Here is a 27,201-nt window from a genome sequence, read left to right as displayed (position 1 = left end):
CACACCTGACCTTCATTAGTCAGCGTGCCAAAAGACATCGTCTTGTGTACTTCAAAAGCTGTGCAACTAGTGCTATTCTGACCTTGTGCGTTACCACGTCTGCTATTTCATCATGGACAACAAATTAGAACAAAGAGCGAAGATGAAACTCTGCATGAAACGGGGCAAATCTGCCACAGAAACGTTTGATATGACTCTGCAAGTTGACAGGGATGCGGAAACGACTCATTCGAAGTGTTTTGGGTGGTCAGTAGCTCGACCAAGTGCATGCTCGTCGTCTTTTTTGACATTGTGCATCGAGAATTCGTTCCCAGGGGACAGACCATCAATTAAACTGCCAGATTTTGGAGCGTCTGAGAGAGGACGTACAGTGGAAGCGACCGGATCTGTGAAACTTTTTGATACCACATTGTATCCACAAGCATCATAATGTACACATCTTAAAATAAAATAAAAATAATTCACTTGCTCTGAGTCCTGCCTATGTATGGCTAGCTCAGAGAAGAGATTTTAACTCCTTTAGCTCTTGTATGTTAACATGTTAATTTCACGAAAAAAAACTCACCTTATTAATCTTACCGTTTATTATCGTGACATTAATAACTACAAATCTGCAGAAGAATCAATCAAATAAAGCAAAGAATGAGAAAGCGGTTAGCATGATTTCGTTTTCCTGCTTGTAGCTTTACGCCAGATCCCGTTGCTACGGTAACGCGTTGACTAGACCTCTCCTTAGATGTTACGCATCCTCCTAGCGACCTAGCGAAACGTTAGAAAAACTAAAGACGTAGCAGATATAGAAACGTGCAGACATGAAAAACAACCGGAAAAAGAGGTGCACATACACCGAGCTCAAACCCAAAGCACAGGGTGAAATGGTAGAGTTAGTCTGAGACACACTTACCTGTGTTTTCTCACTGCTAAGCTACCAAGCTTCAAACAAACGGCCCTGCACTTCGCCATTGTGAAGTCTCGCGAGATCTGGAAGTCCACGCTTAGGTTTGGCGTTCATCGCGCGAGATTTGACGTTCCCTCCCCCGCTCTACGTTGCTCTTTATCTCGCGAGATTCAGTTTTTTTCTCGCGATAAAAGTGTAAAATGATGTGGCAAAAACACGCGCTTTATTTTATATTAAATAGAAGCAAAAGGGATAAAATGAATGAAGGCATATTGGCATCATAAAAATATGAAATATATCAGCTTTTAAAAAAACACATTGCAAATTAATAACTGGTAAATAGTTAGTTTGATAAGAAATTTTGGACGGTAATGAACTTAACAAATTGAAATATTTAAAAGAAACAGGTTTGAATTAACGGGCAGTGAATTTCACAAGGCAGCAGGGTGGTTAGTCACTGTTGCATCGAACCACTGTGGGTTCGATTTCCACCTCGTGTCTGTGTGTGGAGTTTTCATGTTCTCCTCGTTCTCCTCCTTGTACTCCAGTTTCATCCCAGAGTCCGAAGACATTTAGATTAGATTAGATTAGATTAGATTAGCTGGTGTTCACAAATGGCCGTAGTGTGAGTGTGTGTATGTAAGTCTGTGCCCTGCAATGGATTGGCACCCTGTCCAGGGTGTACCATGCCCGTGACTTAAGTCTCCTAGGATAGACCCCATCCTGAGTGTACCCTGTCTTGTGCCCTAAGTCTCCTGGGATAGGCTCCAGAACCCTCTATTTTTATCCTATATGTACAGGATAAAGCGGTATAGACGAAGAGTAAGTGAGTAACAGTCTGCTTAGTCTAAATAAGAACATTTCAACATGTCAGTATTTGTAATCTATTTAAAAAAAAAAACACCCAGCAAAAAAATATTGTTCATGTTGAGGGAGAAATGCTCCATTCTTGTTTTTATTAAAGATTTTTTTATTTCTTTAATTATAAAATGGAGAAGGAAAATAAATAATTGAACAATAAATGTAATCTTTACATTTGACATGTTTTTTATTAATAAATGTATACTTAATAATAGTATACCCCTATTTCTTGTATTCAGAAATGACATTGTAAAAAGTATTGGATTTAAAAAAAATCCAAAAATGTTACGTTAGTCATATGGGATTCAGGTTTAGTTTCTACTTCTGGTGCTCCTTTAGAGTGATTTTATTATTGTTTTGTGGTTCCTTTGTATATTAATTATTTATTAAATATTTTGCTATTTGTTTACTGCTCCTTTTATCCACCCTGGCTATATTTTTTTTATTGCATGCTTTCTTTTTTGTGAAAAATAAATAAATAAAAAGAAAAAAAAAAAACATTGGAGAAATGTTACTTGGCGCATGCGCACTCACACACATCCTCGTGCGCGCGCGCGCGCGCGCGCACACACGCACATTATTTTTTTGAATTTGCACTCTAGGGACATCGCGAGGTTCCCATGATGCTCTGCGGCAGATTGTAACGAATTTAGGCGCCATTTTCAAGCTGGTTTTTTTTCTTCCGAGCCGAGTCCGAGGAGCTCACGCACACATACATACACACATAGAGCCAGATTTTTCGTATATTTTTAATTGATCTGGTTGACTTCATTTTTGTGGATTACCTCAAGAGGGGTGCATATAGAAAACGTTTAAAATAATTGACGGAAAAGTAAAGGTGAGTGTTTTAACTGTTTGTTTAACGTTAGCAGGGCTGAGACATAAACGTCACCCAGAGGCATTAACTCTGCTTAGCGGCAAAACACACACACACACACACACACACATACATATTCACACTAGGATGTTATAGTAGTGTTAGACGTTTAGTTCGAGCTAAACAGAGTTTGTATACAGTTTTGTAATAGAACAGTTCAGCAAGTAGCTGTATTCATGGGAACGGAACGTTATAGTGTTTATAGAGGAACTAGTTCTGGCTAGTTTTTTCCCCCCCTTTTAGTTAAGTCAGCTAGCTAGGCTAGTTAGGCTATTTCTGACTTGCTCGCCTTCATAACTACGTAGACAGTTGTTTCTTATTTCACAAGCTTTTGTTTTGTTAATGTTATCTAACATGCACCTGAGGAAAATATTTTTTCTTTATTGTTTTTATTTTTTTAAGAATTTTACATTTTCCGTGTATACTGTAGCTGTAAAGTGAAAAATGCACTTAAATCCTAGCTAGTTAACTAAGTAGGTAGGTAGACTAGCGTAGTACATGAGGAAGGTACTTAGGTTACAAACATTTAGTTCATTGTTTTATTTTATTTTTGGCTTAAGGTGTGTAACGAAACTTTCAAAACGTCGCCATGAGGTTGTTTTTTTTAGTTCACACACGTTTTTATGTTTGTACAAGTTTTTTTTTTTTTACACTTTATTTCATTTGTCACAGATTTAAACACACATGTTGCCACCTAAACACTTATTATGTATTAGGAGTGTAACGCTGGTGTAAACGGCGTGTTTGGCCGGAGAGTCATTGCTGCGTCCTGAATGGAGTTGACAGAGAAACGTCACCAAGTGTGTTTTCGTCCTTGTGGCAGCTCGCTTTGTCTAAGCGTTCAAGTGTGTGTGTGTGTGCGTGCGTGTATGTGTGTGTAGTTTTTGTAGTAGTAGTAGTAGTTGGCCATCATGCAACACAAAACCATATTTTTGTGGGGTGGGGTGGAGAGCTCGCTAGTTTTTGAATTAGACTTGGCTCGTGTCTGCTTTGATTACTTTTGTATAAGGAAGTTGTAGTGCGTGCGGGTGCGCTTTTTTATTATTATTTATTATGATAGGCGGTTTTTGTTTTGTTTTGTTTTTTTACAAGCAATAACTCGTGTTTTAAAGCCTATTCGTGAAGGAGGACTTGTGGCATTTTTTTTCTTACACGATCGTAGGTTCTGTGTGCACTGACAACAAAGAAAGAAAGAAGCAAGTTTGCGGTGCGCGAGGAAATAATCAACTCGATGGATGGACGCATGCATGGTGAAATGCAACGCACGTCCAAGGATGCTTTGTTATCGGAGTGCGCCTTTTTCCTTTCTTGTTGTCTTTTTGTTTTCTTTTTATTTATTTATTATTATTCCGATAAAATATGGATGAGAAACAGCTACATCGAAGGTCGACTCTGGTTATATCGGATCGCGTTATCCTGATTGTCAGTCATTTTTTATTATTATTATTTTTTTACCCCTCCTCTTCAGATTCTGTAGTGGATCATGCCTTCGAAAACTACGAAAAGCTCGTCGGTGGCGAAGCCCCGGGGTAAGGGGTCGCAGGATGATTCGGAGGATGAGATGAAGGAAATAAAGCCCCCCAGAGAAGTGCAGGCAGATGATCAGGACGCACCGCAGACTCAGGGTAAGAAACAAAGGGTTGTTTATTATAAGCAGGACAACTTTTTTTTTTTTTTTTTACGTATAGATTGTGTCTGACTTTTATTTGATGGATGTGTCATTACTGTCCGGATCATTTAAGTGAGAAAATAGGTTGCGTGTCATTAGTCTATTACTGCGATTAAAGCTGCAGACAGTTTTTTTTGTTTGTTTGTTTGTGTTTTTTGTCTATCGTGATAAGTGACCAGGCTTAAACAATATAATACTACTAATGATGATCTCACTATTATTATTAACTTTTTCATAAACAATCCTGACACTATTTGAAAACTTTTTTTGCTATCTCCATGCTGATGCTAATAATCAGAAGTGATTTTCACATGTTAAAGCACTGACTGATCAACACTTGTATTTTATGTCTCCAGTCTCCACTTTTTTTTTTCCTTCCACTTTGTCTGTTTTGCTTGTTTTTGTTTTGTTCTCCCCTCCCCCAGCTCATGCTCCTTACATACGAAACCGGATGGTTTTGAATGGTGCGAAATAAAAGTTGCCCCCCTCTTCTTTCTCTTACCCACTCCCCCCCCCCCCCTCCCAATTGATGCAGATGCCACTGGCGAGGAAGCAGTGGATAACCGGGCCCTGGAAGAGATTCTCGGTAGCATCCCCCCACCCCCACCCCCCGCCATGACCAACGAACCAGGCGCTCCCCGCCTTATGATCACGCATATCGTCAATCGGAACTTCAAATCATACGCAGGAGAGCAAATTTTGGGGCCTTTCCATAAGGTACAGTGAGCACAACTAACTTACTCAAAGAGTGAACTAAATGTTTACAGGTAATTATTTGTGTGATATTCAAATGTAATGTGTCTTAAACTGTTAGACCGCATTCACTATTCACTAATGTTCTGAACAGCTACCTAGGATATTTTATAACCTCACTTTATACATCTCAAGGGGGGTTATCTATATTATTATTTTTATGTCTATATATTTTTCTATGTATCTTTGGTTGTTTACAAACATGGCTGAAACATAGTCAAAGGACAAGTTTGAATTTTTATTTATTTATTTAGCTGTTTATTTTACCCTGGCAGTTGCAAAGTTATTACATTTGTTATTAAGTTGTTATTAACCTGTTTGATTAGATGATGAATTCATCCAACTAATAAAAAAGAATTAGTCTTATACAAAAAGCTCCAAGTTGGTTTCAATAAAGAGAATTAAATAGCCTGATATTTTAACATGTTTATAAACATACCACTACTGAGGGATAATTTATTACACAGCCCAAGAGCACTCCATCTCAAAACAAATTAAGCATTTTCATAGATATCAATAGTTTAATTTGTTTTATTTAAGTTCACTTGTGTTTTTAAAAAAAAACAAAAATGAACATGGTTTTAAATTCCCTTTCTTTTCTCACTTTCCAGCGCTTTTCCTGTATCATCGGTCCAAACGGCAGTGGGAAATCCAACGTGATTGACTCAATGCTTTTTGTGTTTGGATACAGAGCGCAAAAAATCAGGTCCAAAAAACTTTCTGTGCTCATTCACAGCTCTGACGGGCACAAGGAGATCCAGAGCTGCACTGTAGAGGTGCACTTTCAGAAGATTATCGACAAGGTATTTAAAAAAAAAAAAAAAAAACAATTCTTGTGCTTTTTTTAATGACACATCAAACTGTTTGTTGTGCATATTGTATTTGCATAGCGGTAGGCAAAGATTTTTAGTTTCATTCTGGGACCTCTTTCTCAACATGAGAGCTGTTGTAAATGTAATGTTTTTTGTTTTTTTAAATGGAGGAGGCTCAGCTGAATCGGCTTTTAATCAAATCTAAAAGTAGGTTAATTCACACAACTGTAAGGTAGCTTATAAATAGATTCTTCCTAAACCAAATGGTCTTTCTGGATTCTTCTATTTATTTGTTTATTTATTTAGTGTGTGAGAGTGCGAATTGGGTAGATTTTTAGGAATTTGTCTTGGTTTTAAGCCTACTGCAGTCCTCAGAACTGAACGGAAAAAGAAATTTATTAGAAATGAGGACAATAAGACAAAAAAATGGATGTTTAAACATTTATTAAAAATTTTATATTGTATTACTGTATTCACAAGTAGGATTGTCTGTGTCTCACTTTCTCGGATTCTCTTTTTGTGTCTATGTAGATATGATGTGTGTTTCTGTCTCTCTCTCTCTCATATATATATATATATGTATATATATATATATATATATATATATATATATATATATATATATATATATATAAAAATACCCACACGTACACGCCCCTGTTGTTCTCAGTTAAAATGTTGTCAAGGTTTTGTTTTGTTGATGCAAACAAGCAGTCACAGGGTGTGTTTGTGTGTGATTGGGTGACAGCATTTCTGTACTTTACTATGTTTAATGCATATGGCCCAATAATTTGAGCTGTTTGCTGCATGTGCTGAAGAGCTCTGCTGCTGTTTCTGCTCCCCCATTTCAGGAAGGAGACGACTACGATGTCATCCCCGACAGCAAGTTTTACGTCTCAAGAACGGCCGGTAAAGATAATTCCTCATCCTATCACATCAATGGCAAAAAGGCGACCTTTAAAGACGTTGGAACTTTGCTCCGTAGCCATGGCATCGACCTGGACCACAACCGATTTCTCATTCTCCAGGTAGTAATTTTGCCCCCTAAAACCCCCCTTTTTTTTTTTTTTTTTGTTCTTTTATTCATAAGTTGTGTTTAACCCATGCCATTATTACTTTCTCGTCTCTTGCTGCTGACCTTTCCTGTCCTCTTTATATCAGGCCAATCTTTACATAAAAAATTTGAAAATTAAGCAGGACCGCAGCCAACATGACGCCAAACCTTTGACTGCTATAGCAGCGCATCATGGTTTTCAACATTGCCAAAAAGGTGCAAACCATAATTTGCTGCTTTAGAGTTTTAAGGGGATTGCAAAATCGGAGCCGCTGCTGCATTCCTGCATTGCGAGAGGGGGGGGGAGAGATTAGGAATTTCATCCAAGCTATCCCATTGAGGTCAGGGGTCAACAGTTTTGAGTTATGCCTTCCTCACCTTAGCAGCACGTAAATATTGGTGTGTGAGAAAATGTAGCCTAACCCCAATATTACTTGTGCTGCTTCAGTGAGGCAGGGTCATGCACATTTATGAAGGTGGCGGTTTTTAGGTTTTTTTTTTTTTTTTTTTTGGCGTGTTTTTCTCTTCTTCTTCACCCTTTTCTTCTTCTCCACACCCCCCCCCCCCTTTTTTTTTTATTCCTTTCTTTTTCTTTTAACTGGTGACTGAATATGACCTTGTGGTCATTATTATTGCCAAATAATAATGATTAAATAATGAAAAATTTATTTTTTTGTATATCTGTTTCATTTGTTCAACATGTCTGATCATTTTGATTTTTATATCTTGCCAGTGAGCTATTGATTTTGATATGCTGTTATTGTGAGTCTGTGTGTGTTTTTTTTTTTTTTTTTTTTTTTTTTTGGCGGGGGGGGGGGGGGATATTTTGGTGTTAGTGGGGTTCAGTATGTTCCTGAGTTAATTCATTAATCTGTGTAAATAATGTAGATTAATTGCATTGTTGTGGATAAGTTAAATCCTATGGTTCTTTTTTTCCTGTACATCATACAGTTTTTCACTTCACTATGTGTTGACCTGCTGTGGTATGTTTTATTTTATTTTTTCTTCTACTCTTTTAATCTGTTCTATTCTCCTACACTGAAATATGTTCACACCTGTTCCTTTATAAGATTAGTTTTTCTAAACTAATAGTCAATAAACATTGAGCCTCACTTTCGAGAAATGTTATATGCTTTTAAATTATTGCAAAAATTGTTTTAACATAAGATTTGGCTTAATTGGCTTGTGAAAAGTGTAAATATACACTTTACACAGATTTCCTGTTTGTATGTTACATCTCTTCCCCACCCCCCACCTTTTTTTTTTATTTTTTTTTTTACATGCATGTATAGAATTTTAAAAATGTATATTTTTTTACGGCATGTATAGAATTTTAAAAATCAGAATTTCTGCTTTTGACAGTCATAAAAGATATGAGTTTGAGTCAGAAATTTCTTCAATCAATAACCCTTGTATATTTCAACAGCCATTTGTTATTGCAGGTTTTGTATATACTTAATCCTGTTTTTGTTTAATTGAATGTGTTTGGAAAGAGAGTAAGCTGACCTAGTCTGAGATTTGTGTGTGTGTGACTGCCTTTACCCCCCCCGCCCAGGGAGAAGTGGAGCAGATTGCCATGATGAAACCCAAAGGCCAGACGGAGCATGACGAAGGCATGCTGGAGTACCTGGAGGACATCATCGGCTCCTGCCGACTCAAAGAGCCTATCAACACGCTGTGCAGACGAGTGGAGCTACTGAATGAGCAGAGAGGGGAAAAGGTAAGAGAGGAAACACCTGCCTGAACCACTTCTATCATTCATTCTTACCCTACTCGTGTTTATGCTTTCAGTCTGACGTAAAAAAAATCACATGGGGAATGTTTTTGAAGGTGTTGATTTAGTTTTTGCGTTTGTTAGCCAGGTGGTAGAAAGGGCTGTTACAGGAAGCCAAATGTACTCATCAATTTGGGTAAATTAGGTACATTTTGGACTGTAATGTTTTCTACATTAGTAATTCTGTATAAATCATTCTGGGTTCTCGACTCATGTTTTAAACATGATATATTGCTTTGCTTGTTCATTTTTCTCTTTTTTTTTAATATTGATTTTATTTAATTCCACTGTTTTTTGGTAGTTGCCAGCTCATAGACATTTTTCAGTACAACCTTTTTTCTGAAAGTTGATGAAAAGCAGGCCATAGACACTCGTTGCACTGTACGAGTTCTTTGTGTGGATTGACTCCTTTTACATCTCACATTAGCAATAAGTTGAGAAATCATGTTGAGAATTATACTTGAAATTTTTTAAACAATAGGCAGCAGTGTTTATTAATATTATTATTATTATTATTATTGCAGTGTTTAGCTAACTGCCAGTGTACCCTGTTTTGGGAATTCATAATAAAATTTAGCGATTGTTGTTTAGTTGACTTTACTTCAAGTTACAATAGTTAATTATATTATTTATTTGATCATCTATTTAATATGCATTACTTAATTTACAGTGTGCGAAGCATTTGTGTGAATAAAGTTTAATCCAAATGTCCTAGTTCTAGAAAGACTGTAGTACTGTAAGTTACAGATGGCCCCAAGTTTAAAACAAAAACACAAAAAGATTAACTGATAAATCGCGCACAGTAACTGGATCTCTAAAGAAATTGTCTTCAAGTTGTTACAAGGCTTTTAGGTATGTAATTGTGTTATTGCAAATGACCACAGAGAAAATATTGAGAAATCATATGTGGTGTGATGTAGCATGTGGGAGCTGACTGTGTCCACTGTAGGTTTTTTTTTTTTTTTTTTTTTTTTTGTCCTTAAAAAAAACAGTGCTTAAGATTCAGTGTGCATCGTTTCCTTTCCTACTTAATCATTTTTAACCACTAAAGCTCTTATAGTGGTAATGAAGTTAAAAGCCCATAACAGCGTAGTAAAAACTTTATAAATAATGGTGCCAGTTGCATGACCTGCACCCGTCACTGTGGGGAGCTTTCTTTCTGTGTGTGTGAAGCCATTAATAAAGGAATCGACAGTGAACTTATGACTAAAAAGCCACCAGGTCTAAAATAATTGTGAGGTCCATCAGTAATTTGAAAACACTCTGAAACTATTCTCTTTTCTAGGTACAACCTTTTTGAGAAATACTGGATTATATATATCGTCCAAGCAGTTTTAATCTTACATAGATTAAGGATTTTTTTATTTATAATAGCTACTTTTGTCACTTACTGTTTTTCTGTGCGGAATGTATGGGATTTGAATTAAGACTGTATAAATCTGTGAAGATGTGTAGAATGCTTGGTATTTGGAACTAATGTTTGCGATAATGCTAGGGTGTTCATTGGTATTTATTATTATTTTTTAAATAGTTCAGGGATTATTTTGACTATTGCTGGTTTACTAGCCGTTGAACATTAGTAATTTGATTTGCTCTAATGGGAGAAATGTTGACATCGTCTGTTTGAATAGAGCTCATAATTTTTAGCTGTAGGTATGCAAGAAAATTCAAAATATAAAAGTTCTCTACAGTTATCTTAATCTGTGTTAATAAATCATCTTTTTTTTCTATATTTAACATCCTAGTACTGTGTGACAATAGATGATGTACTTTATTTTAATTATGATTAACAATTATGTTTTGTGAAACTAGGTATAAAAACCCATCAGTCAAAAACTTGCTAATGAAATGCTTGAACTAGTCAATTATTTTGACCAACTATTCGATCACCGTGTCTGCATTTTCAGCTGAATCGTGTGAAATTGGTGGAGAAAGAGAAGAACGCCTTGGAGGGTGAGAAGAATAAAGCGGTGGAATTTCTCACCCTGGAGAACGACATGTTCAAGAAGAGGAGCCAACTCTGCCAGTTTTATGTGTAAGTTCCACATGTACTTTCAGTAATCTTAGATCTGATCAAAAGGTATCCCAAGAACCCCAAGATTTAAATGTTGTTAATTTTGCTTCATTTTGCAACCGAATATGAGTTAGAAACTAAACTCTTATCAGTGTGTCTGACAAGAAATGCCATAATCCCTTAGAGTTTATGACTGCGTTCAGAATGATTACACAACTGCTGTGAAACTGCCGTTGTAAGAGGGCAAACGAAAACTTCAGTATGTGGAGTTATTTGTTAGGGGACGGCTCAGTAAGAACAGTAAGAGCTTTAACGTCTTGTGTAGAAAAAAAATAGCAACAAGGCTAAGATAATGGCTAATATAATCAAATATTACATCAGTGACTGAATAATTCTGGGTTCTCTGATGTGTGTGGATCAACTCATAGTTTAAACAAAATATATTTCTTTGCTTGTCTATTTTTCTGTTATTTATTTTTATTTTTTAAGTAAATTTTGTGTAATTTTGTGTAATTCCGCTGCCTTGTTTTTTTTTTTTTTGGGTAAAGTTGTTGTCTGCTCATGGACATCTATATATATATATATATTTTTTTTTTTCCCTGCCCCCTCATTAAAAGCTTAATTTAGCTTAATTATCATGAAAAATTGATGCAGGAAAATTTTCAAAGGCATTTAATAAAAGTTTAGTTAATTTAGGCCTCAGACACTTAGTGAATTCCATGGAAACTCTTAATAACAAATCCATGGTGTGTGGGGTTTTTTTTTTTTTTTTTTTTTTTTTTTTTTAGACATTTTGTTAATTTTTGGCTTTAAAAGAAAAATAAAAGTACAAGATTTACAACAAGCAGTGGTCCAGATGTTTGACAATGCTTAACAAACTTTTTTTTTTTTTTGCTGACCTTTCAGGCTATTTTTTTTCCCATGAAAGACTTTTAGTATTAATTAAGACCTGATATTAATTGTTCTTTTATTGACTTAGACGTTCATGAATGTCCATAACTGGGAATAATTGACTATTTTTAGGGTTGTTTTTAATGTTTTATGAATATTTTCAAGCTTTTTTCTCTCTCCCCCACCCCCTTATTTTTCCTTCCCGTCACTCCTTCGTGTAAATTAGACATGATTTGCAGCAGCGTGTGACTGAAAAGGAAGCAGAAAAACAAGAGATCCAGGAGGACACCAAGGGCCTGACAGAAAAAAGCAACCAGCTTACAGAGGAAATGAAGGGGAAGAATGAAGCCCTGAAGAATGTGGAGAAGTAAGATCGCAAAGGGCCCAACTCATTTGACCTCTGGGTTTTTTCCTCCATGTGTGTTTTGAGATGCATCATGGGTGCATTGCACAATTGCTGGAATATTTTTTTTGCTGGTTTATCAGTTGGTTCCTGGTGTTGGACCTATGTATTGTTACTTTTTTTTTTCTTTTTTTTTTTAAGCTGTGGGAATATAAGAATTCCGCTTTCCCTTAAATAGTAACATTGGTATATTCAGGGTTCATGTTTCTGAGCTTAGTTAAGCATTGTGTTGTCTCTCTTCAGAAAAGTTGGCAAGTTGACCAAGTTCATTGAGGGCCAGAAAGAGAAGTTCACACAGTTGGACCTACAGGACGTGGAGGTGCGCGAGAAGCTCAAGCACACAAAGAACAAGACCAAGAAACTTCATAAACAGCTACAAAAGGACAAAGAAAAGGTATGTATTTAATATTTGTTCGTGAAATGTATGAGCATTGCGTATTTTATGAAAAGAAAATTTTATGGGGTTTTAGGAGGTATGACAAAGCAGTGTGTGTACATGCATGGTAAATGTGCATTGTCTCTAACTCTAAAATTTGAACAGGATTGTATAAGTGTAAAAAGCCACACAACAATTTTTTGTTTCTTTTTTTTTTTGTCTCAAGAAGCCACATGTAGCAGCACAATGTTTATTTTTTTATTTTTTTTATTCAAGGAACATATTTAAGCAGCTTAAGGGAATCTCTGATTGGAATCATGAATGTCTGATTTATGAAATTGTCTGATTTAAAATGATCATTAACACAAATAATTAATCAGCATCGGCTAGGTCGGCCCAAGCACATTTTATGATTAGATTTATTATAAGAATTATGTTTTCCAAAGAAAGAACAGATTTCCAAAGATTAAAAAAAAAAAAAAAAAAAGCACACCAATTGCAGCTACTGTTTTGCATACTAGTTGTACACGTAATGCACTCGTACTGGAAAACATGCTGAGGTGAAATTCACACGTGTAGTACAACTTCTGGCAAAAATTATGGGATAACAACACTGTGGATGTTCAGTCACTTCAAAGCAAATAAACAAATCACTAACATGACACCTTGTGGCTTCATGAAACAAACCACAAAAATATTATTATTTATAAATGTCTAGGTAAAGGGGAAAAAATTTTACTCAAGAAAAGAAACAAGCTTGTAATTTTCGTTTCTAAAACAAACAGCAGTCTAAATATGTAAATTATTCTGCAGTTAAAAGGAAGTGCTTACAGACCTCAACTTAGCTGTTAGACTTGGAAAAGGATTATAAAACTCCTTCGAGAAGGAAGTCCAATTCAAAATGTGGCAAAACATGTTTTCCCTCCCAGTGCTATGTTGAACAAAATAGGAAAGACAACATGCAGGTAGAAAGGGGGGAAAAAGACATCATAGTGTCAGGATAGTAAACTCAAAACAATATGCCTTAAACGTGTAAATGTTTGTGACTGAATGAAGTGGGACTATTATTAACGTACAGAAAACAAAAACTGACACTTGAACAGAGAGAAATGTTACAGTGGAATAAAGAAAAACAGAAATCTGTATTGGCCAAGGTGATGGTGCTGGATCTTTTGACCAGGTGTGTGTCAGGGGAAAAGTACAAGCATCATGGCAACCCTTACCTCAACAGCTGAAATTCTAAACATGTTTAAACCACTTGTTCTATCACTAGAAACAGGTTTTGGAGGTAGTAAAGTCGTTTTTCAGCATGGTGATGCATCTTTGTAGAGAGCAAAGAGTCTTAAACCATTTCATCAACTCGGTGACGTGACCAGCAAATAGTCCGGATATCAACCAGATTGAGAATTTATGATGGAAATGGAGAGAAAGAGAAAAATTGGTCTTTGGCAAGGCTCCGTATTGCAAAGCTGATCTGTCAACTGCAACTTCTCTAAGTTGGAGCTAGCTTGATGAAGAATATTATGTTGCATTAGTGAAGGCTATACTTTAAGGAGATCAGGCCATCATAAAAGCATAAGAAGCAACACATACTAATTTAGATATATTTACTACTTGTGGTACTTGAGTCTGAACTATGAAGTGGAAGAGGCGGAGCCACCAGACCATGTTGTGGTTTATTATTTTGCTGAAAAGCTGCCAAGATGAGATGCAGGAGATGCAAACGCTTTGAGTTTGAAATTGCTACTTTTGTTCCTGTTATTAATTTAGTGCAAAATGTCAGCATGTGAATTAAAGCTAATTGGCCACTTTTCCTGCAAATATTTACATCTTATAAATAATATGTAAGATGCCTGACTGTTTATAGTGATGTTTCTCCTGAGATTGTACTTTGTAGGTTGTATAACCCAAGGCTAAATTTTCTGTGTTCACTGTCGGTCTGTGTTTATCAGATTTATGGCTTGTGAATTTGTGCACAAACCAAAACGGCTGCTTGTTCTAGCAAGTTTGAAAAGATGCGACAGTTTTATTATTGTTTTGCATTATCGTTCTTGATTTCCACCCCTCCCCCCCCATGCGTCTTCATAAGGCCAAAACAATTCGTTGGTCATAAATAGGAGTGATATTTTCAGGGGGTCATGGAGGCAGGGCAGTTTAAGCTCCCTGGGGTGCCATGTTCTGTGGGATGCCTGTGAAGTATGGCTTTATGTAACAATTGCAGCCGAGTTTCCCTCTTCAGGGCTGTGCTCTGTAAGCGTTTGAGGGATTGTTTTTTCCCCCTTCTTCTCCTTTCCTCTGATTAAACGTCTCCCACAGTTCAATAGCTATTACAGAAAAACTGAAAATGCTATTTAATTCTGATATGTAAACGGATAAGCAAACACAACTCATTATACATGTTTTGACCAGAAAGTCAAGCCTGGTTGATCAGTTTTTAACATTTATATACATTTTCTCCTCTCTCTCCCTTTCCCTTCTGTCAGTTGGAGGAAGTAAAAAATGTTCCTTCGAGCAGTGAAAAGATCATCACTGAGGCTTCTGCCCAGAAAGAAGTGCTGGAGAAAGAGAAGATTAAGGAGGAAGCGGCTCTGGCTCATGTGATGGAGCGCCTGAAGGAGGAGACCAGTGGTCTGCAGCAGGAGAAGGAGGTTCGCTACACTTTCGTTACATTTAGGATGATCTGAATCAGTCTGTGTTTAAGTGTGTAATTGGTGATAACAGTTGAAATTAAAAATAAAATAAAAAAAGGCTTCACAAAGGCGGTTCTCTTGCACGATTGTACACAGTGCAAAACGCTGCTGCACGACTTTTAATGAGGACTCGGATTCACTTCATTGTGCCATTTAGAATCTAATTCAAAGTCCTGCTGATTGTGTACAAGGCATTGAACAACATGCCTCCTCTCAAAACTTATACAGACTTACAATCCAGTATAGGCATATAGGTTTTCTGAACAGCAACTATTCGATTCAATTCCATTTTATTTGTAGAGCACTTTTAATAATTGTCATTGTCGCAAAGCAGCTTTACACAATCAAAATAATTAAGTTTGTATGGAATGTGTATGAATCAAAATTATCAGATAGTCCCCTGATGAGCAAGCCAAGGGCCACAGTGACAAGGAAAAACTCCCTGAGATGGCAATAGGAAGAAACCTTGAGAGGAACCAGACTCAACAGGGAACCCATCCTCATTTGGGTGAAACAGAGAGCAGGAATTTATCTGCAGTCATAATGTGTGTTAGGTGACAGGCAGTTCAGCTATAACAGTTGATGTTAATATGGAGTCCAGGTAGTTACTGGAGACTCAGGTAGACGTACTACCTGTAAACTACTTGTGGTTTCTAAATTACTCCAATCTTTAATGTAGATTGATTCATCTTATCAGGTTTTAATTTTAGTCTTTTTATCCAATTAGCAGCAAGATGTCCAGTTTTTTTTACTTTGTTCAATCATTTTTATTTATTGTTGTTTTAATGTTTTTGCATTGTTTATTACTTTTGTTTATTTTATTTTTTTTTGCGCCATTGCACACCATTGTACAGCATTTTTGACAATGTTGTGTAAATGTACTTTACAAATATAATTAACTTTGACATTAAATATATTTGATGTGCGTACAACCACATCGGATATATATATATATTTTTTTTAAGTAAAACATTGCCTCATCTTCTTTAACAGCAAAATGAAAAGGAGCTTCTGGAGCTGAGTAAGGCTGTAAACGAGACCCGCTCGAAGATGGACGTAGCTCAGTCAGAGCTGGACATTTACCTGAGTCAGCACAACATAGCCGTCTCACAGCTTAACCAGGCTAAAGAGGCCCTGCAGGGAACCGCTGACACACTCCGAGACAGAAGAGCCGCCATCAAAGAGCTGAAGGTCAAAGTGCCCAAGTGTGAGCAAGAGCTTAAGAAGGTGTGTATGCCCCAAAGGTTACATAAAAGCTGACTTAAAAAAAGTAAATGGTTGATGTTGGACTGGGCTTCTATGGTGATACTGCGATCAGCAAAACTTGATTATGGTAAATGTTATTGTTTTTTTTTTTTTTTTTTTTTTTTTGGTAATCCAATATTTGTGTATGTGCAGGATGAGGAGGAGCTAAAACAGATTTCTGAGCAAGATGGACAGGTCCAGGCTACAGTCAGGGACATGAGACAAAAGGTTGAAGAGGCCAAGTCCTCTCTGTCCTCCACCCGCAGCCGAGGCAAAGTGCTCGATGCGCTCATGCAGCAGAAACGCAGTGGCAAAATTCCCGGCATCCTGGGACGTCTGGTGAGTTTTACACAGTTACTGCAAAGTGTTTCTCCCATTGATGTGTCTTTTAAGCAATGAGTTTTAAGGGCTCTCTGTGGTGTTTCATTACAGGGTGATCTGGGAGCCATCGATGAGAAGTTCGACATTGCTATCTCCTCATGCTGTGGTGCGCTCGATAACATTGTAGTGGACACCATTGACACTGCTCAGAAATGCGTCACCTTCCTCAAGGCTCAGAGTATTGGTGTAGCAACCTTCATTGGTCTCGACAAGGTACTAATACTTTTTGTAAGGGTGTAAGTGTGATGTATCTGGTGGTGGGTTTTTAAAGCAAACACTATAGGTAGTTGGTTATTGGTTGTCGCACTATTATGAGGTGCTTTTGATTGATTTAAATATACAAACCAGATTAGTTTCACAGAGGTAAGAAGAAAGAAGAACATTTTTTTTTTTTTTTCTTTAATTGGCCAGAGTAAATTGACGCATCTATTTTCAATAATTCTTTGCTAGAGTAAATACAAGTAGTGTGGGCAAAATTTTTTTCCTATGTTACCTGTTTTAAAACAAAACCTCTCCCTTAATGTACACTACGCAAATATAAATACTGACAGTTGTCTCCACATGTCTGAAATATACTTGAAATACCTGAAACTTTGTCACACTCGCTCCTTTCTATTTTTATGCAAATCCCAGGAGCGTACATTAGGTTTTTTGTTTCCATCTGAAAACTGGTCAGTCTTGTACTATTTTTTTTTTTTTTTTTTCTTTCTTTACAGCCATGCATATATTCTCATGTAACAGCTGTTTTCTTATAAAGCTGCACAAATCTGTGTCAAACTCCTGATTTTAAGCAATGAGTTTTCACTCCAAATATTGACTGTTTATTTGATTACTTTGTATTGCTTTTTATAGAAGTTTCTTTTATGCAGAAATGTTTTTAAAAGCATCTTTTGCTTATGCCCAAGACTTTGGCACAGTACCATAAGTAAAACAGTTATTTTTTACTGAGCTTGCTGGAAAATTACTTCATCTGGTAACTTTGCTCCTTTCTATTTTTATGCAAATCCCAGGAGCGTACATTAGGTTTTTTGTTTCCATCTGAAAACTGGTCAGTCTTGTACTATTTATTTATTATTCTTTACAGCAATGCATATATTCTCCTGTAATGTTATTTATTAATTCTTAAATTATATATGGTAATACTTAATGATTTTGTGTATATAATTATGCAGACATGATGAACATATAAAAAACAAAATTGGTACAGCATATAATATGGTGCCTAAGACTTTTGCACAGTACTGTGTGTATGTATGTGTATATATATATGTACTGCATTTGTGCGACGTCCCGATGAAAACCCAAATACATAGTGTGATGTCCGAAGCCAAGTTTAGTTTTTTTGTGTATGTGTCTATGCAGTATATATACTGTGTATGTATGTTTAAGTATAAGCGTTCTAGTTCTGTGTTTTTAGGAGTTAGTAAAAAAAACTCCTGTTTTTTTTTTTTTTTTTTGTTAGTTTTGGGGGGTTTTTTTGCAGCCCGTTTACTTTCCGAAACAATGATACTTTTGAGAGCATACGTGACCCTCAGTACGGCATGGCACCTGGTATTCGCTGTAGTAACTTCCTTTCAGTACACCATTCTGGCGTTACTGCTCCTGTGCTTGTTTATTCTGCAAGCGTGAGACTAGTCTTCTACTAGTTAATCGATTGCGGATGGCAGATGGACAGATTTTTAAGTAGGGTTGGCAAATATACTCTGTGTGGGGGAAACACTGGCTAATCTCTATTAACTTGGCTTTGTTTTTTGTAGATGAAGGTCTGGGAGAAAAACACGAAGGCGATCTCCACACCGGAAAACATCCCTCGTTTGTTCGATATGGTCAAAGTAAAGGATGAATGTGTTCGTCCTGCATTCTACTTTGCCCTGAGAGACACACTGGTGGCTAAAGACCTCGAGCAGGCAACAAGAGTGGCCTTCCAGAAAGACAAGCGCTGGAGAGTGGTCACTTTACAGGGACAGATCATCGAGCAGGCTGGTAAAAAATTAAATCCTCCTTGTATTTAAAAACAAACCAAAAAAGTGGCACTTTTTTAAATTTAGATTTTATTTGACTCTTTTGACAATTTGTGCCCTCGTCCTCAGGCACTATGACGGGTGGAGGAGGCCGTGTAATGAAAGGCAGGATGGGCTCTTCTATTGGCACTGAGGTCACGCAGGAACAGGTGAGATCATGAACCTGATTTCATCTGTTGTACATTTTTAGATCTTTTTTTTTTATTTTTTTTTTACACATTCTCATGTTTTGTTTGTGTGTAGCTGGACAAAATGGAGAGCGCATTAAAGGAGAAGGTGGCACAGCTGCAGGGCTGGCAGCAGAGGAAACAGCAGCTCGAGGAGAGTGTGCACAAACGGAGGCAGGAGCTCAGAGACATGAAGAACACGCTGGAGAAATACACCGCCAGCATTCAGGTCAGCCAAAATAAACACCACCGAAAGCCTCGCCGAACGCTTGACAGAAAAGAACACCTCCTAGTGTTATCTTAACATCTCTGTGCATTTTAATCAAAACACACTGCCGCATGAAGGATGAGCACAAAAACTTCCAAGGCACTTTTTTAAGAATTGTCTTGTTCTTTGTATAGAGTCTTGAGGAGCAAGAGGTTCACCTGAAGTCCCAGATAAAGGAGCTGGAAGCAAATGTTATTGCTGCTGCCCCGGACAAAGCCAAGCAAAAACAGATGGAAAAAAACCTGGAAGCCTTCAAGAAAAGTAAAATTACTGTTTGATATGCATTTTTACAAAAGGATGTAGTTTTAATAAAAACTTATATTCTCAAATTCAAAGCTGTGCTTTTAACACTTAGTCATGGACCACCACTAAAATAATACCGTACAGATTAAATTTTTAGAATTAGGTAATGTTAAAACGGAATTGTTATTATAAAGTAAAAACTTCAGGACTTTCAGCTTCTCAGCTGTGCTTTAGAACTGCAACATTTATCTAGCAACTTTTATTGATTTTTTTTTTTTTTTCAAACCCTACTTTTATCTCTTAAGATTATGAGGCTGCGTCCAACAAGGCTGGAAAGGTTGAGGCTGAGGTGAAACGACTCCACAACCTCATTTTGGACATCAACAGCCACAAGCTGAAGGCCCAACAGGACAAACTGGATAAGATCAACAAAGAGCTAGATGAATGTTCATCAGCAATCACCAAAGCCCAAGTGGCCATCAAGACATCAGGACGGTATGTGGGTTTTTTTTTCTTTTTTTTTTCCTTTTTTTATTATTAATAAATTTCTCTCCTCTCTGCTCTAACTTTTGGAGGAACATCACATTTTGACTCTGCATCTTGAATCTGCCAAGTTGTTGTCCTTTTAACCAAACCATACATGTGCTGAATTCAGTTGCTGTTGTTTGGCAACGTTAGCATGTGAGCCAAGAGAATGTAGAGCTACAGTGAGGCAACATTTTGGGTTTTTAAACACCAATTTAATGTCACTATTTAGCTTGATCTTGTATATCTTCCCTTTTGATGACGATGCAGTCTGACAATATCTACACTACTGCTCGAAAGTTCTTTGATCGCGAATTTCATTGTTTTTGTTTAGTCATTTTTTTTCTACATTCTACAACAATACTGGAGATTTAAAAAACTATGGAATAAGGTAATTATGTAACAACAATCAGTTTTTATTTTAAGACACAAAACAGTATTGTCAGGTGCGTTTGCAAAACACATCAAGCACCATGATTGAACTGGCTCTCATGAAGACCTTACCAAGAAGGAAAGATCAAAACTTTACCTCTGCTGCAGGGGAGCAGTTCATTTAGAGTTACTGGCTTTAAAACTCGCTAATTAACAAACAGCACCTTAGATTAGAGCCGTTTTAAAGGCTTTACATAATCATATTCATTATCATAAGTAGTAAATGCATCTCATTATCAACTTTTGTATATTTTGGATGCCTTCAGTTTTGCTTAACAATGTAGAAGGGAATAAAAGCAGCTTTACAGAATCAAAACGAAAATAAGGAAAATGTGTAAGATCAAAATGATCAGTTTGTCACTGATAAGCAAGCTGAAGGTGGCAGTGACGAGGAAAACCAATAAGAAGAAACCTTGAGGGGAACCCAAGGTTTCCCCTCAAGGTGCATCATGCGATGCACCTTGATTTTGGAACTTCTACACACATGCCTGAACCCATCATTTAAAGAGGTGTTTAACTTAATATGGAGTCCAATTTTGTTATTAAAGCCTCAGGTCCAAAACTTTGCAAGGAAATGTACAGAACTGAGTTTGGATTGGAAAGTTCTGTTTTTTGTTTTTGTTTGTTTTTTAGTTTTTTGTTTTTTGGTGGAAAACTTTTCTAATTTATACTATGAATGCTGATGGATGGATTGAACAGACACTGTAAGCAATCGAGGTCCATAAATACGCTGCCATTTAAATGATTTAACATCTAAAGTCGCCACATAGAAATTGAATAACCATTATTGCCACTATTTTAAAAATAAAAAAAAAAACAGCATTAATACAAAAAAAAAAAACAAGCTTTCTCCTGGCAAGTGTACATGTACTCACACCAAACATGTAATAAATGTTATTTTATAAAGTAGGTCAACTTGGAGGATAAACATGTTTTAAACCTAGTGATAATGGACTAACAGGCAGAAATAATGAACAGAATCACTGGAGGACAAAAGGCGATGGATTAATGATGGTTTTCCCATGTTTGTAAGATAAAGCCTGATATGGTGAGTCTATTTAGTTGAGCGAGACAGCAGTGTCACAGTAAATATGCTTACACCCAAGTGAAAAGACAACTGCTCCGTGACACCTATTCGACAAATATTAATGTAGGTATGCGCTGGGTTTGTGAATACAACCTGCAATTGGCCAGATTTTGAACGTGTTGCTTCTATAATAAAAATTTAAGTGTATTAATCCAGTGTAATGTACTTTTTGTTATAGTAAAATTCTTGAAAAATCTTTAAGCTCCAGCTACAAGCTCATACTGTACATATTTAAATTATTTTGTATGCTACCTTATGTTTGGAATTTTGAGGTGTTTGATTATGCAGCAGAATGTACATTTAGGTTAAAGTCATTATTTTTTTTATGGTACTATCTATAGATTTGGTAAGTCGGTTAGTGCTTGTACTTTATAGAGTTGTGGGGGGAATCTATTTTTTGTGTGTGGCGCAAAATCTCTCTCTCATATATATATATATTGGGCCAGGGGTAGCTCAGTGGTTAAGGCATTGGACTACGGTTCGGAAGATCACGGGTTCAAACCCCACAACCACCAAGTTGCTACTGTTGGGCCCTTGAGCAAGGCCCTTAACCCTCAACTGCTCAGATGTGTAATGAGATAAAAATGTAAGTCGCTCTGGATAAGAGCGTCTGCCAAATGACTAAATGTATATATATATATATATATATATATATAATTTTATTTTATTTTTTCATTACCACATTAACTAATTTTTAAAAAAGGTGGGTGAAAATTAACTAGGCATTATTTAATGGCTATAAGAACTTGTATCACATGGTGCACCACACAATTTTGCTTGTACTATGTGTGTGTCATATTCCTATGTAACAAAGTACATGTACAATTTATTCGTATACATTCCTATTAGAAATATGGACTTTATTACCATTTTTAATGCCTAGTTACCTTTTACCCATCCTGTATATTTTAAAATTATATACATTTGCATTTGAAGTGGTAAAATGTTGCCATTCCTCTGTAATCCTGCACGCTATACTATTCACACAGCATCCAGGGCGGCAGGAGCAAATTATTTTCTAGGTTTGTTTAGAATTGTTACAAAATCCAAAACTGTTTAAGATCTAATCTCGATATTTATATGCTTGTGATGCTTACAGAATCGCAATACAAATCGAATCAGCATTTGGGTAACATGACACTATTGTATCTCTAGTGTCACTAGTTTCAGCAGTGTTTACAGATATGAGTGAAATAATCTAATTCCAGTAGGTCAAAAGTTTACATATATTCAGTTGAGTGTTTTTTTTAAACAGCTTGAAAAATTGTCATGGCTTTAGAAGCTTCTGGGGTTAAAGAAAACAAAACAAAAAAAAAACTTAATCTTTCAGTACTTTAGCAGACTTTGTTAAACAGGTAAATCTGACCGTTACTTCGTCTAAACTTCATTGTTTTCTTGACAGTAATCTAAAAAAGGCAGAGGAGACGGTCACACGACTGGAAACCGAGATTGCAGAGAATGAGAAATTGATGGAGGAGCTTACAGAGCAGCTGAAGAAACTGGAGGATCAAGCAGGAGAGATCATGAAGTCCTGCCAGGAGGCTGAGGTTTGTAAATGGTGTACATGTAATGATGCATCTCTTCGTATTCACATACATGCATTAGAGTTTTTGGGTCTGAAGTATTGAGGAAATACTTTGTGATATGTAGCCCTTCAATCTGCCCTTCAGTGAACAAAAGAAGGAACATTTTAAATTGTAATCCTGGGGACAAAAACAAGGTTAAGCCACCTTATTTGTTTTGACAAATCCATAGCCCAGGCATCTAGCATGAACTACTGGGTTTTTATCTGGCGTGTCATGCGATGCACCTTGATTTTGAAACTTCTACACACATGCCTGAAACCCAAAGCCTGCTACAATGCATGCACTGGCTGAGTCGAAATCTGCTTTTAAAAACTGAATAGCTTTAATTAAGCGGATTAATTAGCATGCACGGATGACAGAATCTTTTCAGAACCAGGAACACACGGGTATTTGGAAATACAAATGAAACTGCCAATAAAAATACCAATGCCACACAAAAGCAGTCATATAACTGCCCTTCTTACAACATTCATTCACTTCCCCATAAAAAAAATTAGGCAGCATTTAATCTTCAACTTGCGATGCAGAGACAGAACATCACAGCTTACGTGTCATGTGTGCAGCAAATATGGGATTCGGCCAGCACATTTGGAGCTTTTACACATGCATTAAGTGTTTACCATGTATATCTGTATCAACCTCACCTGTAGGAGGCGCTGCCTGAGGTGCAGGAACAACATCGTGGGGTGTTGCAAGAGATCAAGGCCCTTCAGGAGCAAGAACACACTTTGCAGAAAGATTCGCTGAATGTTCGACTGAAAGTGGAGCAAATTGACACTGCCATCGCCGAGTGTCAGAATAAAATCAAACACTGGGAAAAAGAGGTGAGTGTTTCGACTAAACATCTTCACGGCTTTCTACACTGCGTGGCCAAAAAGTCACAACCTGGATTTAAATAAGCAGATCTTTTAAAGAGCCTTTCACTGTATAATTTACTGCAGTGTTTATTATGGTTCAGCTGACAACTGATTCAGTGAGTAGCTTCTCATTTTTTAAACCCAACAACGTTAGAAGAGATATCCTGTGGATCAAAATGTTGCTCTGTTTCAGTAGTCAAATTATTAGGCTTCATCTAGAAAAGGAAACAACGATGGAGATTGTTGAAACTACTAAAATTATGTTAGGAACTGTATACATTATTAAACCTGGAAGGATGGTGCTGCACCATCATCTTCAAGGATGAAATGTCAGGAGATTTTAATAAAAAATATATATATTATTGTATGATCATGATCAGAGAAACCATGTTTCATAGTAAAATGTAAGAGTACTTATCACACTTGGTGCAAAGAGAACACAAGGGATTATGACTAAACAGCTGTGTAGACTTAAGAAAAAAACATCAATGAGGCAAATCGGGAAGAAAGAAAAAAAAAGACTTCAATTTGCTAGGGAGCATTTTAAAAAACCTATATAAACCTTTACCCTATTCCAGAGTGATGGGTACATCAGGGTAAGAAGAGAGATGGATGAAGTAATGCACCCTTCATCCCTAGTCCTACTGTACAAGACCATGTACATTGTGAAGGTGTGGTTCAAGAAGCATGGGACGTCATTTTCACACATTGAGAATCTTTGGGATGTGCTGGAGAAGACTCCAATTCGACTCCACCATCAATAGAAGATCTCGGGTAGAAGTTAAAGTGACTCTGGGTAGAAGTAAATGTGACGTATTTTGTATAAGCTTATCGAAAAAGATGCCATGACGAATGTGTGCCAGAATCAAAGCAAAAGATGCTGTGAAGAAATGTATTAGACTTTTTGGCCAGCAGTGTATTTATTCAATTACATAAACTCTTTTCAGTCTTGTGGTTTTTTCTAAATATTACAGTACTGTAATAGTTTATTCTGTCCTCCTTCCTCAGTCCACAAAGCTTACTCTGCACACGATTGATGACAAACCAGCAGAGGAACTACCCAGGCTGAACACTGAGCAATTGGAGGCTATTAAGAGCGCAGACATCATCAAAAACGAGATTGCACTTTTAGAGGACCGTTGTGCTCAGATGAAGCCCAACCTGGGAGCTATAGCAGAGTTCAAGAAGAAGGTATGTGGACAAAATCAGTGCCTAATTTTAAATTTACACATGAAACTCCAGTCATTCATAGTGAGTTGCTGCAGTCTCTTAACATGTTTTTTGTATGTATACATGCAGGAGGAGCTTTATTTACAGAGAGTAGCTGAGCTGGATGAGATTACCAACCAGAGAGACAACTTCAAGAGGAGCTGTGAGGACCTGCGGAAACAGAGACTGAACGAGTTCATGGCCGGATTTAACATAATCACCAACAAGCTGAAGGAGAACTACCAGATGTTGACACTGGGGGGCGATGCTGAGCTGGAGCTTGTGGACAGCCTAGACCCTTTCTCTGAGGGCATCATGTTTAGGTGAGAACACCAGAGGGCCTCAGGAACTTAACTTCCTGGATGACGGAATGTTTTACAGATGGAGCGCAGTGGTAGCTCAGTTTAAGGCTTTCAGCTACTGAATGGAGAGTTCAGAGTTTAGCTGGCTGCTTGAGAAACTTTTGAAGTGCTCAATTATATCTCAATTATATCTTTATACATTTTTTACATACATGTCGGCATAATTAAAATATTTCATTTTAAATAAGCAGTAAGTGAATTCGCTAAATAAATTCCTCTATTTTTTTTCTTTCTTTTTTAAGTGTGCGTCCTCCTAAGAAGAGCTGGAAGAAAATCTACAACCTGTCTGGAGGAGAGAAGACCCTGAGCTCTTTAGCTTTGGTCTTCGCGCTGCACCACTTTAAGCCAACACCTCTATACTTCATGGACGAGATAGATGCCGCTCTGGATTTCAAGAACGTGTCCATTGTGGCCTGCTACATATATGTGAGTGTTATCATTTTAACCATTTTAAATTGGTGTTTAAGATCTATTAAAGTACTTTTAAAAGTTACATTTTAAGCCTTTAACTTGATTACAATTACAAATAGAAAGTAAAAAACTGTAATTGTTTTATCTTATGTATCAAACTACGAAGATGGCATGAATAAAAAAAATTTAAAGATCTGCAAGAAAGATTGATGCTTCATATTTTGCATCAAAAGCAAATCTAAAATGTTTTTTTCTTATTTTATGTTTATTTCATCATTCCTATCAGGAACAAACCAAGAATGCTCAGTTCATCATCATCTCCCTGAGGAACAACATGTTTGAGATGGCTGACCGCCTGATCGGAATCTACAAAACGCACAACACCACTAAAAACGTGGGAATCAACCCCAAGACCATCGTCCTTAAAGATGTTGAAGTTGCTTAAGGATAGAGCAACAAATATGTGCTTGGACTTTTTTTCTTTTTTTTGTCTGTCTGTTGATCTCTCTTGCACCTCTTTCCAGATGTCTATACTTTTTATCTTCTCCTGTGCTGGTTAAATTTCTTTAACCTTATTATACATGCTGCTGTTTATACTATTAAAACTTTATATAAAACATGAATATAAATGCACATGATCTTGTTCAGTCTGTTGCTTCTACCACACTAAAAAAAAAAAAAAAACTAAACCAACTAGAATTACCTTTAAATTATTTAATTATTTTAATTGGAATGCTTAAGTGCTGCAGAAGTACAGTACTGCCATTACACCAGCTACATATATGAAAACAAACCAGACAGTGTTGTAAGATTTTTATTTTATTTTGGTCATATTTGTCAAATTTAAATAATTCAGATCATTAAACACTTTTGGTATTACACAAAGATAACCTAAGAAATAAATATAGAATGCTGTTTTTCAAATTATTTCATTTATTTAGTGGGGGAAAAAAATGACCTGGCCCTTTGTGAAAAAGCAATTACCCCTAAACCTAACCATCGTGCCATCCTTGGCGGCAACAATTGCAATCAAGCGTTTTTTTGCGGCAACTGAAATTAAGTCTTTGTCTTTTTTTTTTTTTTTGCAAACATCTTATCAGATGTGGTCTAATTCAGCAACATTAGGGGGGTTTTGAACTTTTTTTTTGTTGTTGTTGTTTTAGGGCCTTTCTGTGGACTTGCTGGTGTGTTTCAGATCATAGTTTTCCCTGCATTACCCATGTGTGCTTGAGCTTTAAGTCACAAGCTGATGGCAGAACATTTCTCCCTCTGGATTTTCTACTGGATCGAAGAATTTATGGTTTAAACAATTATGGCCCAGATCAAACAATTCAC

The 27,201-nt window shown here is 36.7% G+C and overlaps 2 protein-coding genes across 3 annotated transcripts in view; one reads left to right on the top strand and one right to left on the bottom strand.

Annotated features, from left to right (window-relative positions):
* ift80 (intraflagellar transport 80 homolog (Chlamydomonas)) overlaps positions 1-983 on the bottom strand; it is a 99,780-nt gene extending 98,797 nt beyond the window's left edge. Inside the window, exon 1 of one of the 2 annotated variants that reach the window (XM_053487083.1) lies at positions 905-983. The gene's annotated coding sequence lies outside the window, so the exon portion shown is untranslated. Of the gene's footprint in view, positions 1-579; positions 776-904 lie in introns of those variants that run through there. The other variant, XM_053487084.1, reaches the window with a different exon arrangement.
* Positions 984-2,424: 1,441 nt separating this feature from the next.
* smc4 (structural maintenance of chromosomes 4) lies at positions 2,425-26,845 on the top strand. Its single transcript, XM_053486589.1, has 24 exons — positions 2,425-2,597; positions 4,105-4,261; positions 4,841-5,022; positions 5,670-5,861; positions 6,722-6,898; positions 8,480-8,644; positions 10,606-10,733; positions 11,830-11,970; positions 12,250-12,400; positions 14,866-15,030; positions 16,066-16,299; positions 16,471-16,656; positions 16,750-16,911; positions 18,456-18,681; positions 18,789-18,868; positions 18,963-19,115; positions 19,289-19,415; positions 19,703-19,892; positions 22,844-22,988; positions 23,678-23,851; positions 24,893-25,075; positions 25,184-25,416; positions 25,698-25,881; positions 26,153-26,845. The coding sequence occupies exons 2-24, from the start codon at positions 4,120-4,122 to the stop codon at positions 26,309-26,311; spliced, it is 3,879 nt and encodes a 1,292-aa protein (XP_053342564.1). The 5' UTR covers positions 2,425-2,597; positions 4,105-4,119; the 3' UTR covers positions 26,312-26,845.
* Positions 26,846-27,201: the final 356 nt, after the last annotated feature.

This window comes from Clarias gariepinus, chromosome 25 (assembly GCF_024256425.1).
Source record: "Clarias gariepinus isolate MV-2021 ecotype Netherlands chromosome 25, CGAR_prim_01v2, whole genome shotgun sequence".
NCBI classification, from domain to species: Eukaryota; Metazoa; Chordata; class Actinopteri; order Siluriformes; family Clariidae; genus Clarias; species Clarias gariepinus.
Note: the sequence above shows the minus strand (reverse complement) of the source record. Positions and strands in the feature narration are given on the sequence as shown.

Coding starts and splice junctions, on each gene's coding strand:
- smc4 (XM_053486589.1), top strand. CDS start 4,120: ATGCCTTCGAAAACTACGAAAAGCTCGTCGGTGGCGAAGCCCCGGGGT. Junction 19,116..19,288: donor AATACACCGCCAGCATTCAG/GTCAGCCAAAAT, acceptor TTCTTTGTATAG/AGTCTTGAGGAGCAAGAGGT. Junction 22,989..23,677: donor AGTCCTGCCAGGAGGCTGAG/GTTTGTAAATGG, acceptor CCTCACCTGTAG/GAGGCGCTGCCTGAGGTGCA.